This window comes from Carassius auratus, chromosome 5 (genome assembly GCF_003368295.1).
Source record: "Carassius auratus strain Wakin chromosome 5, ASM336829v1, whole genome shotgun sequence".
In the NCBI taxonomy this organism is placed as follows: Eukaryota; Metazoa; Chordata; class Actinopteri; order Cypriniformes; family Cyprinidae; genus Carassius; species Carassius auratus.
This window is the reverse complement of record NC_039247.1, coordinates 22418387-22431697: the sequence shown is the minus strand read 5'-3', so window position 1 is coordinate 22431697 and position 13311 is coordinate 22418387. Positions and strand designations below refer to the sequence as shown.

General features: G+C 37.4%; 1 protein-coding gene across 1 annotated transcript; it reads right to left on the bottom strand.

Moving 5' to 3' along the window:
• Positions 1–2378: 2378 nt before the first annotated feature.
• Positions 2379–12682, bottom strand: LOC113081446 (uncharacterized). Its single transcript, XM_026253524.1, has 2 exons — positions 11418–12682; positions 2379–4305 (listed from the first exon to the last, which is right to left on the bottom strand). Exon 2 carries the CDS (start codon positions 4300–4302, stop codon positions 2386–2388), a length of 1917 nt encoding a protein of 638 aa, XP_026109309.1. The 5' UTR covers positions 4303–4305; positions 11418–12682; the 3' UTR covers positions 2379–2385.
• Positions 12683–13311: the final 629 nt, after the last annotated feature.

Sequence of the window (13311 nt, the reverse complement as noted above, 5' to 3'; positions counted from 1 at the left end):
TTTCTTTAAGCTGTTACAAAATCTTAAGGCGGTAGGCTAAGTAAGTAACTATTGCTACACTGCACAGCATCCTCCTCCCTGTGTTAATCAGATTAAACACATTACAATACATTTTTTTTAGAAAGAAAGTCCATCCTGCAACCCAGATTGCAAGATGCATTTCCTTGCACACTCATTGTTATCTTAGCAAAAAGCAAACATACGTGACAGTCTCAACTGGCGTACGTGACAGTCTCAACTGTTGAGCAAATGTTAACATCATACATTTCTTAATACTGCCTTTTTTAAAAGTTGATGTCTAACAATTCATATATCTCATTATTACCTTTTAAGGGTTTTCTGGTCTTGCAACAGAGGTTTGCAATCTCAAGGCCTCGATTCCATTTGCCAGAGACTGTAACTCTAAATCAACATTAACCAACTCAATACAATTAATGATTTCTCTCCATCATTTTTATTATCTTCTTATTCATGCCTTCTTGTCTTCGCACCAGTCGAATTATTCTTCTTATCTTAGAAACGATTTTCTGCTGGTCCGTCGGTTGATCTCCTCTTCTGTTTCTCTCGACGCTTGTCTTTCTTCTTTTGTCGTTTGACCTTTTTGTTCCAGTCTTTTCTGGAGGCCTTCAACAAGTAAATCATCCAAATCAATCTTTAATTTACCTGATTCATTATCACAGTTACCCAGTGAGACCACGATTGGAAATATTGTGACTAGGTGACCCCATCTCAAAATTGGGAATCTCCAAAACACCCTCACTTGGGGTCAAATTGTCAAAAGATTTCCTCTCATCCTAGTACTCTTCACCTGGAATTCTATCTTCAACACATTTCACCAAAATGTTCCCAACTCTCACACTTCTATACCTTTCTCAATGAACACATCAAAAACATTCCTCCTGTTTCTAATCAATGTTACTCTATCAATTCTCCCATTTCCATTACAGAATACGGATCTTGATTTCTAGGCAGTTCATGCATTAGGCACTTTGTCAATTCCATCTCTTTCCACAAAAACCCTTAGGATTCTCCTGCAGAACCTAAAGCCTCTCTGCAGTTTCTTCGGCCAGCTTTTTCACCAGATCTAGGAACTGTCTGAAGCTCATCCCACTCAGTGGGCCACCGGGCTCCTGGATCATCACATGCTGGGCCCTGGAAGAGATTCATGCCAATCATACACTAATACATAAACCCTCTGTACTCTCAAATCACCATACCCATGTAATGAATTTTAAAATTTTCAAACAGTTTTTTTTTTTTTTTAAGTTTTTAATTAGAGGTAGTTAATTATTCTGAATTTATTGTTGTAGTTTGCTTGAAACATATTGTACACTTTTTCAATGCCTTTTTCATCTTGTCCCACCGGTTCATCAATATCATAATTCCCAGTAGCACAATATCATCATCTTTCAGAAAAAATCCTAACATAAAACACTCAATGTCAAAAATCCTATAATTGTCCATAACATTGCCTCTTTACCATATTTAAATATCAACAATCCAATTAGATATATTGCGCTAGTTATGATAATACATATTTCTCCCCAAAAGACAAACTTATCTTCATGTATCATAACAGATGTAACATCAATCCAAGTTTTAATATGCTTGTTACAGTTAAACCAAATGTTCCCTGATGTCCCTAGCAATTTTTGCCATCCAATTGACAAATCATCAGAGCACAAACAAAAATCATTTTGCTAATTCTTCCTATTAACATTATTCTTACCACTTGTAAAACTGATAAAACAATACAGCCACCAGAGATTTATGTTAATTCCTTGCAAAAGCATCCATAAAATATAAACACCAACCTGGAATCCACTACCAGGGATTTCAGGAATCAGAAATCCACCGGCCTCTGTCTTATTCTCATTCCTTGCGGTTCCATTGTTTGTCCCCTTGGATGCCATTTTTATCATTAACAATTGAGATCTTCTGTTGGACTTACGTATAGTAATTGGTTTCAATAAATTTCAATGAGTTTTTCTATTCCCAAATAGAAGTTCCCCAAATATCCAGTTAGTCTTGTCCAGTTACAAGTGAAACTACGGATAGTTGTAAACGTCTCATTTTCTCTATACAATATATACGTTCTTACTCCACCTACTTCCTTAAACTTCATTATCTTAATGGCTATCTTTTTGCTTCTTTTTAAGGTATGCCACGTTTCTCTACAATAACGGTTTTTCTAAGTCATGCTTCTTTGTTCGTTTAATACGTTTATGCCCTTTAGCTTGAAAATCTATTAATTTTCCTAATACCGTTAATACATCTCCATTGTCTTTTCTGGACATCATTCTTTGGCCTAGAGATGCACAGAAACATTTTATAATAACCATTATGATAACTAGTCCTAATACAATTAATCCCCCATATAAAAATTTACCATCCGGCTCTAATAAAGAGATTAATTAGACTACTCCATAAATCCGTTGTAACAAAATTAAACACAGTTTCAGCTGCCTTTTTCACACCTTCCACTCCTTTTTTCACAAATTCTCCAGGATCTTCAAACCATCTTGGTCCTCCTTTTATTTTCTGACCTTTGATCTCTATGCTAGTATTACATAGATCATTTCTCAACCAGTCTAAACCCAGATAATAATTTTTATCTTTTGCTTTGCACCAATTTTCCTTCCAATTTCTCCTTTCAATTGTTAGTGACAAATCATCAATTGCTATAGCATCTAATTTGGTTAAGGGTACATTTTTCCCTCCTTTTGGAACTCTATACCTTAACATGCTATTTGTTGCATAATATACTGGTCCATAAAACATTTTCCACTGAGGGTTCCTACTAACGATTCTTATTACCCCTCCAGTTCCATAAGTCATTTCATATTTGTTAGCCAGTTTACTTCTCTTAAAAGTCCAAGGTAAGGGAACTATTCCCTTACTCCAATAACATAACACTGATGCTATTTGATTAATAGTAATTTGATCATGTCCTGATGAGCATTTTTCAATTATACTCCCACACTCATTTCCTAATAATCCAAAAACAGCATCACTAAAGAAAACTAAATTGTTTCTATAAATACCTTCTTTGTCTTTCCTTCGATTAAGGTTTAATCTTTTTAAGTATAACCTTCTCTTTATACTTAAGTTCTCATTTGTTTTATTCCCTGTGATTGGATCTGTACCATTACAGAAATCATCACAGTCCATATTCTCTTCATCTTTGTCACAAAAGTGAGCATAGGAAAAATCAACACTATCAGTCTTAATGTATTTGTATTTTTGTCCATGGTATTTTTTACCCATTTCTTTTCTAACACATTGTTCTATTTGTTTCACCTTATCTTCATAATAGTTTTTAATTTCTATTTCTGTTTGTAATGTTTCTTTTATTTCCATTTTGATTAGATATACATCAGTTTCCCATTTAACTTCATCTATTTCCCAGTAACCTATTTTGAAATTAAATTTTACTCTAGGTAAAGCTAATCTCCTTTTCCATATCCATGGTACGGTTTTATTTAACTCTAAACTAATTCTAGTTTCAGATGTAATTTCTAGTTCTGCATATCCTGTTTTTCTTGATCCTACTGATCGGTCTCTTACTGTCGTTAACACAATGAAATTTCCTTCTTTAAATAACATACCATTGGTTTCTATCCATTTTTCAACATTTTCCCTTATTCCTGCTGCACTTTTTATTTTATCCATATTTTTATCTCTCTTACTTCTTTTAACAGTGCCTTTATATTTACACTGTCTTATTGTCCAGGGGTTAAAATCTTTTGCTGATCTAAATATCCAACATCCCCCTAGTTCCTCATTTTCACTTGTTCTATAGGTAGAACCTATAAAATATTTAATAGTCCTATTCCCTTCTTGTTCTTGGATAAAACTATTTTCTTCATATACTTCAATGTCACTACTGTGCCAATGTTTTATTTTTACAGTGCTCTTTAGTTTGACCTTTGGTTTTCTAACCATGTAGTAATCATTCTTCTTGTCATGGAGATTATCTAGCCATCTCCAAAAACCTATTGTTTTGTTCTCTATTTTAGTTCTGTTTCCTTTAACAGTTGCCCATACAGAAACTTCAAATCCTGAAACATTTTGTTGTTGAACTAAAATCTCAGCTAATATCAAAGAATTAGTAAAAATTCTCCACTCTAGAACAAAGCTCACTCTAATTAATATTAATAATAATAATCCTAGAATTATTAACATCCACAGTATTATACTCATCCATTTGCAGATGCGCCGTTGTTTCTTCATCCTCTCGATGATTTCTTTGGCCTCCCCCAGCTCTTCTGAGAGGCTCTCGAGTGACTCTGCTCTCTTCATTTCCTGTAAGTAGAGGTTAGTTCTGAGGCCCAGTTATGAGCCTTCTAGTCCTCCTAAATATACCTTTTTTGATAACCTTTATCTCTGGCTGTTTATCATGTAACTCAACTTCCAATCCCCCAATCCAATCATAATCAGGGTGTGAACATGACAATACATTCAACTTAAAATGCATTACAACAGTAAAGGTTTCACTTGGTACTTCTGTGATCTGCTCGTTATCATAATAACTTACAAACTTATATGTCTCATCTTCAGGACACCAAATTTTGTGCTTATCCAGGTCTTTTACTAAGGACACTGTTAACTGCACAAATTTCTCTTTCCTTGTAGATTTTCGTTTCTCCTTTGTCACATTAGAACGAGGCTGTGTCGCTCTAAAGTCTTTCTCATAGGGAGGGCTATTCAACCAGCCACTTCCCTGTACCAGTTCTACCGCTAGATGTCCCCAGCTTCGAACTTGCCACTGATCACCGATTTTTACATAAATCCAGGCAACCTTCCCTCGAGACCCTTGTTTAGGATCTACCACAGGGAAACATCTTAAAATGGGTTGTGTCCACAATGACAGCTCCCATCTCATTGACTCAATGTCTGTAAAAGATAGATCCTTTTCTCGATCCTGTCTTTTTATTTCTCTTGCAAAATCTTCTTTCCCTAGAAGAGTTTTGTTCCTAGTTCCTTTCCCATTCTTGGGAACCATAGGCATTCTTGCTCCAAGAAAAGCCTCTCTTTCATGTTCTCTCATCCCAATATAAGGATGTCTAGAGAACCTGGTCATTATTCCTTCCTGGAATAATCCCAGTGGTTTGAGGACTCTTAGCGTCTCCCAAACTGACCTAGAGGACATCAGAGTCCTCTCTTTTGCCTTACAGACCATACATGACCACAAAACTGTGCCATCCCAAGTGCAACCGCATCTCTCTCCAAAATTCCCAGACACTTTATAGGAATCTATTCTCAACTTGGGGAGTCCTGGCCTACAGTTCTCACAAATCAGTACTCCAGATATCTCTGTGTGAGTTTGTTTATGCATCAACCATTCTGCACCCATGTCCTTCTTTTCGTCACCAAATGATAGACTCTGCATAGCACATTGTTGATTGCATATCACACAGCAGAACGGTCGTACTGTTACTTCTATTGCTTTGGCATATGTTCCTTCATAGCCAAGGTACCTTTTCATCTCTGGTTCCAACCATAGAAATGCTCTTGACCCATGCTTACCATGCTCCACCCGGATTAGGCCTTTTTGATTAATAATGGACTTTACTCTCTCCATTATTTATTTCCTTACTAAATCCTTATTACTCTGGATTCCGTTATTTTCTAGTTCTACTGTATTGGACCCTGTTATTGCTTTCACTTTATCAACAGTACCCAGCCCCTCAGAGAACTTACCTACTTTGTGCCTTCGTGTTATAATGACTTCATCACCAACATCGAACCTTGTGTTTTTCTTAACCTCCCTTTCTTTCAGGTTCACCGTATTGTACCTGGTGAGGTGTAATAACCACCGATCAATGTTCTGATCCCAGTCACCTAAGGCTTTATTTTTAGCAAACCATTCCTTAACATTTCTAATTGCACGTTCTGCAATTCCATTTGTCTCTGGACGGTAGGCTATGGATTTAACTAGTATTATTCTATTCTCTTTACAGAATTTCTGTACTAGTTTCCCACTTATGTTATGTGCGCCATCTGCTCTCAAACTCTCCATTGGTCCCTGCCACCTAATCCATTCTGTTAAACACTCTACTACCTTTGCTTCGAGCGCTGACCTTAAAGGCCATATCATGGTTTTCTTAGTGTGGTTGTCAATGGCGAGCAGAAAATAGCAGTTCCCCTTTTTAGTCTTAGGGCACAATAGCACTGCAAAGTCAATGCTAATCTGTTGTGAAGGATACTCCTTTGGTAATTCACTTTCCTCACAACCCTTAGCTGTCATAAACTTCCTGCATACCTGGCATTCTTTCCTCACCTCCCTGTAATGATTCCTCCAATTAGGAATGTTTAGATTTCTTAATCTAAGCTCCACTTGAATCATTTTAACACTGGGATGGTTTAGCTCATTATGCAGTTTCTGAAATAACTCTGTTATTTCTTTTGTCTTAACTCGACCTATAAGTTTATCTACCTGTCTATTTCCTTCAGCAGACTCATTAGTTTGCTGTGTGTGGCTAACCTGGTGATAAACATGAGCCTTTACTTTCTCTAGTAAATTGGCTATATTTTTCCACTGATCTCTATGTGCCATTGGTTTACCTTTAGCTGTGTGATAGTCATTAGCTTTCCACTTGTCTAGCTCCAGGTTAATCCCATCTGTAACATATTCTGAATCACATGTCAGGACAATCTCTGTATGACCCAGCTCAACAGCCCTCTGTAGGGCACGTTCAACAGCTATTACTTCTGCTAACTGAGCGGTCCCCTGGATTTCCTCTTTCTGTGATGTGATCAGCTGTCCATTAAATTTAACTAAGTATCCCCACTTAACTTTCTCTCCCCTCTCACTTCCATCAGTGAAATATTTGGGTAAGTGCTTATGGTTCTCATGATACCTAGTAATCTTATCCTTCCTTTTCTGTTTAATTCTCCTCCAATCTAACTGATTGTCTCCAAGAATTAAACTCCATTGATCCCACCTATGGCTATTGATGCGAGCCTGATTCATCACTAGATTCCTTTTTAACCTAGCTAGCTCCCCTGCCATAGAGAAAATCACTATTGGTTGTTCCTTTGCTACAGCTTTTTGCTGTAACAGTCTCTTACAAACAGCTGCTAATATTCTCTCAGCACTGTTCTCATCAAATCTTTTCATTGTTGGTTCTTGCTGGTGTGTCAAAAATGCAATAGGATGTCGCCCCTTCCGTTTTTTGTATTGTTAGAGTAACTTCCTCTTCTTTTTCAGCAACCTGAATGTATAGAGGAAAAGTCTCATCTCTTCTTTCTAATGCACCACTATTAAGTGGATATTAATTCATTTTAATCTAGCTTGCTCAATCTGCTCAATCCACTGCCATTTTCCTTCCTTGGTTCCTTGATATAATATTGTAGTATCCTCAGAATATTTAGGTATTAGCTCCCTAATGTAATTCAAGGTATCTAACAATGACTGAAGTTGCTTCCTGTTTCTGGGGGACCTTGCCTGCTGTATTTCTTCTATCTTAGCTCTTGTAATTGTTGTTAAAGCTTTTGTATCTTTACCAAGCTTAAACCCTAGGAAATCTATCTCATGTTTTCCAATTTCCATTTTCTTCCCACTAGGTTTAAGACCTGTCTCTGTTAACATATCTAGTGTCTGTTCTACCTATTTCAGTTACACTCTATTTTGTCTGGTCAGAGGAGAACTGGTCTCCTGAATGAGCCTGGTTTCTCCCAAGGTTTTTTTTTTTCCCCTCTTATTCTATCATAGAGTTTTGGTTCTTTGCTGCTGTTGCCTCTGTCTTGCTAAATTGGGATTACTTCACTTATAGTTCTATCATTGACTTGATAGCAAATGATTGCACAGATACTGTCATTTTGCATTATTGACACACTGTTTTTCAAATAAATGTTGTTCACTTGCGTTGACACAATCTTTCTTGTTCAAAGCATTATATAAATACAAGTGCCTTGACTTGACCCTGTCCTGATTGTCCACTCCAGGCACCCCACCAACTATAAGCAACCCCGCAACCACACATCCATAATCTCTCAAAGCAGAATGTCAGGATAGGTTTTAGGGTTAGTGTTAGTTGAAAGTGTTAGAAGATATTAAGCAGGCAGTCTACTAATACTCCACCAACTGTTGGTTGACATGTGGCTGCAAAGCTACCCACCGCCAGTAGAATGCCCAAAAACAGACTGCCGAAACAAAGTGTCACCGCAGTTTAAAGTGCTCTTATTTATCCTTTGTGAATATAAAATGTTAATGTAAACTGTGAGCTGTATTTCTGATATATTATTATTATTTCTTTCAAAATTGCACTATGAAATTGTCTTGGCTTAAAGCCTACATGATCTTTGATTAATCAATATTTTTACTTCTTCTACTTTCTCTTTGGCTGGACTTCCTCTTTTTCTACACTGACTTCTGCTATTCTGTCAGCTACCTTTTACCCTGCCTGTTTGTTTCGGGCCTGCTTTTTAGTCTCTCTTCTATAATCTGTTGTCTCTCCTCTGGGCTCAATTTATTCAATTTTTCTGGACTGAAGTAACTACTTTTCTCTCCACTATTTTAATATAAATTTTTTCCTATATTTTCTCCCTCCAAATAATATTTATTTAGGGATAGATCTGTTTCTCCCTTTTCTCCAGTTCCTATCTGGTTTTTGTTCTGGGTGAGGGGAGAATCTACCCTCCACCTCATAACGGTTGTAGGGCTTCTTCTCACGACTTGACCGTCTCGTTGGGCCTTTAGGCCTCTGAGTTTTACTACTTGATTTTTCTATGTCTATCTGAATTATTTCTGTCTTATTGAATTAGAGCCCTTTCTAATTCTTCAGGGTAGGTCTCTGGACCATAAAGAAAAATCACTTTTGCTCCTATTTCGGGCGTTTCTCTTTACACCTTGAAAATTTGTCTTAGGATCCCCTCTACAACTTTTCTGCAATTTCTTGACAGGCTGTCAATAATCCTAATGTACATCACTTTTCTTCAAAGTGTTCCTGCTCAATTTCCTTTTTATTAGTAGGAATTAACCCCTCAAGAGTCTTAACTAATTTTCTCCCTCCATGCAGGCCAAACTCAGCCAAATTATGTGAGTATACTGACTGCCAGATAATTTCATCCGTTTACCATATCTGACTAGTTCCCTCACTTTGCCTTTTACGGTGTTATTTTTAATTTTGGCCTCTTTTTTTTTTTTAAGAATTTAATCTCCTGATATTTTTTCCATTAATTCTCAGAGAGTTACTCCGGATTCCATTGCACTATTTTCAGTTTGTCTAGGAGTATGTACCTTTTGACCTGGTGCACCTAAATGCAATGCTTCTAGATGTTGATTTAGTGCACTCACTTCAGCTGGCAGCACTATTTCCTCCTCTGACTGATACTGTGACTCAGCTGTCTCTTCTATGAAACGGAGCCTTCTAGGTCTCCTTGTTTCTCTAATTAGTGTAGTTATCATATTTCTATCACTTCTTTGAACTACACTTTCATCCTCTGTCACTTTAAGGACCTACATTAGAATACTATTCCTCAAACTCATAATTCTCTACTGTACTACTTCTGAGTGCTATTCTTTCTGAGCCAAAATAGCTTTTTTAGTGCACTGTGTCAATGTGGTGTCTGTGAGGATTTGCTTAGCATCTCCTCCATTCAGTAATGACTATAAATGACCACATTTTATACCTGGAACATATTCATCATCCCATTTATTGATTGTATCTAAGGTAGTTTCTCTCTTTCTACCCCTAGCATGTGTGGGTCTATAATATCCCTCACCTAGCCTGAATGTCTCAAAGCTTTTGCCTAGCTTTAGTTTAGGGAAAGGGTTTTCTACCCTATCTTTTCCTCCCTTTAACGGTTCTTGTCCGTTTTATTACTGGCCATTTTGGTTCTGAATTTTTCTCTAAAAATTCTGCCATGGCATTTCCTGGTCTGGGTAAGTTACTAACTCCCTGGTCTGATCTCACCTCTCCTGCAGTCTGGTCTTCATTAACTCTCTGAGTTATTCCCTCTATGACTGTAGGGTCTTGGTGAAAGATCTTTCATAACTTGGGCAAGTTAGTTCTATCCGTTTTTCTTATTAATGCATTTACAAGGGCTGTACCCATTGTGATTTCATTAACTCCAAAAAATCCCCCCTGAGATTATTGGCATAGCCACTGAGTAATAATTATTATCCCTGGCTACTTTGTGTATTTTGTCAGTCAAAGTGTCTAAAGTTAAAATCTGCTGTTAATTCTTCAGCTATATCACTATTTTGACCTTTTCTGTGACCTATTGAGTATATTACAGGTTTTCCATAGGTCTGCCTGTTTTCTTTAAGACTACATCGTCTTTCTTTATAGGAGTTTTTCTGTGCTCTATTATTTTGTCTGATTTAACCTGTAATCTTTAGCCTGCCCTTCTTCTAAAGGCACTAGCTACCCCATTTCTGTGCTGGAGATCTTTATTGACTGGATTAATCAAAACAAAAGCATCCTCCTTTAATTTCTAATATCCTTCCTTCAGGATAATTAGATTTCTACCTTTCCCCAAAATAAGTCTTAAACGGTTCTTCACTATCCGACTCAGACTCATCATTTGGGCTTTCAGGCACTTCCGGCTGCAGAGCATTTAGGTCTAGAGCATCTCTATTCCCCTCTTGGTGGGGCATAGAACCGGGGGCTACCGATCCACATTTGGGCACTTCCCCAGTATCTACTCATCCAGATCATCCCAACCTCTTGTTGGAATGTTTCTGGCTTCCCCCCCATATTCATCAAACACTCTAACTTTAGGAGAAACTCTTTCTCCTCTGTTTGAATAAATAAAGGGTGGGATTTCTGCTCCTTCATAAATCCTAAGATTAACCACTGAAGTTAGCATTCTTATCTTATGCCATGGAATTTGATCTGAACCACACCTACACTGTGTAGGATCAATCAATTCCAGCATTTTAACTAAATCATGAGAAACAAGGCTGACCGTCGTCATCCTATCCATGTTTTACTCACTTAGAGTCTTACTTTATCTTCTAGCAAGATCTCTACTCTGGCTTCACTAAGCCTTTTGTCTTCCTATATCAGGTCTATCTATGAGCCTGTGCGCGCATATATAAGACAAAAAAAACAAGTCCCTCTGGACTACTTTGAGTCTAGCTATATCTCTTAGCAAGATCTCCTTCCTCGCTTCTGGCTACACTGAGCCTTCTGTTTTTCTATATTAGGTCTATCTACTAGCCTCCGCGAGCATATAGAAAACAAACAAGTCCCTCTGGACTATTACAATGGTCGTGGTCTGTAAGGACTTTCTAGTGTCAATACATTACGCTTGTTATTATTTTCAAGTCATCCTTTATCCTGTATTCAAGCCCCACGTTGGGCGCCATGTTGTGTTAATTTTATCTGACTAAAGAAATATACAGATGTTCTCTCCAAACATCCAGATTTCAAACCAGCAAAGGCAATTTAAACCATTGTTTTTACCTTTGATGTCTTCTCTGTGGCAATGGAGAGTTCTGCACTTCTTCCCACCAGAACCAGATCAGCTCAGTTGAGTCTTTGCCTCTGCAGAGCTTGGCAATACAGAATCAGGAACAAACTAGAATAATAACTTTACTCGTAATAAATTACTCAGAGACTTGTTTAAAGGTTTTTACGCATCACCATTGTACATGGCTTCGCTTTATTTTAAACACTAACTCATAAGCAAAATATTAACAAGTAAAAAACAAAAGTAAAAGCGTAAGTCTTCACCCCGAGATGCGGCAGGGGATGTGTCCAAACCATAACATTATATAGTCCCCAAAAACAATACATCATTTCTTCCGGATGCCTCCTTTTGGTAAAACACATTAACACATCCGCTTGCACGCACACACTAACAGTCGGGTTGCTATGGATACAGGAAGTTAACATTTCCTTTTTTGGCAACCCCTCTTCTGCACACATACATTAAGTAATTGCTGCTCTATCTTCTTTCCATTAAAGCAAATTAATCTTTTCTTTAAGCTGTTACAAAATCTTAAGGCGTAGGCTAAGTAAGTAACTATTGCTACACTGCACAGCATCCTCCTCCCTGTGTTAATCAGATTAAACACATTACAATACATTTTTTTAGAAAGAAAGTCCATCCTGCAACCCAGATTGCAAGATGCATTTCCTTGCACACTCATTGTTATCTTAGCAAAAAGCAAACATACGTGACAGTCTCAACTGGCGTACGTGACAGTCTCAACTGTTGAGCAAATGTTAACATCATACATTTCTTAATACTGCCTTTTTAAAAGTTGATGTCTAACAATTCATATATCTCATTATTACCTTTTAAGGGTTTTCTGGTCTTGCAACAGAGGTTTGCAATCTCAAGGCCTCGATTCCATTTGCCAGAGACTGTAACTCTAAATCAACATTAACCAACTCAATACAATTAATGATTTCTCTCATCATTTTTATTATCTTCTTATTCATGCCTTCTTGTCTTCGCACCAGTCGAATTATTCTTCTTATCTTAGAAACGATTTTCTGCTGGTCCGTCGGTTGATCTCCTCTTCTGTTTCTCTCGACGCTTGTCTTTCTTCTTTTGTCGTTTGACCTTTTTGTTCCAGTCTTTCTGGAGGCCTTCAACAAGTAAATCATCCAAATCAATCTTTAATTTACCTGATTCATTATCACAGTTACCCAGTGAGACACGATTGGAAATATTGTGACTAGGTGACCCCATCTCAAAATTGGGAATCTCCAAAACAATATATAAATATATATCACGTGACCTCTGACTATTATTAACAAATCAAGCTCAAATATTTGCCTGGGTTACTGAATGTGCTTACGTACACGGTCATCACATTAGTGAATGGTGACCATTTGGTAAATGAGTGTCCTGTCGTGACAGTATCCTGTAATTGTAACCCCTCTGTGGTTCCTGGGTCACTTATGGATCAGTGTGTGGGGGAAAAAAAAACAAAAAAACATGTCAGGGTACAGCAGAAACACTTTATCTTTCCCACACACAAACAGTTTGACATTATCTGTGGTGGATGTTTTTCAGGCCTGGCTGACTCTAACATTTAACCTCGATTAACACAGTAGCAACAGCGAGCACTGTCGCGTAACTCGGGCATGGATGTCAGGTCACGATTGTCACCCTTCTCTGATGAACAGAGGAGCTCAGATCAACAAAAATCCATATAGACTTTTGAAACAAAGACTTGTGTTAGAATATTCTTACACATCAATATAATTAAAGTACTGGGGCTGTCAAACTCCAAAATGATAAAAAAAAAAGTGGTCCATATGATATGTGCAAGAGTGTTGAAGTCATATGACAGGATTGAGTGAAGGACAGATTGAAATTGATGTTATACACTGAAAACGTTGG

Coding starts and splice junctions, on each gene's coding strand:
- LOC113081446 (XM_026253524.1), bottom strand. CDS start 4,302: ATGAAGAGAGCAGAGTCACTCGAGAGCCTCTCAGAAGAGCTGGGGGAG.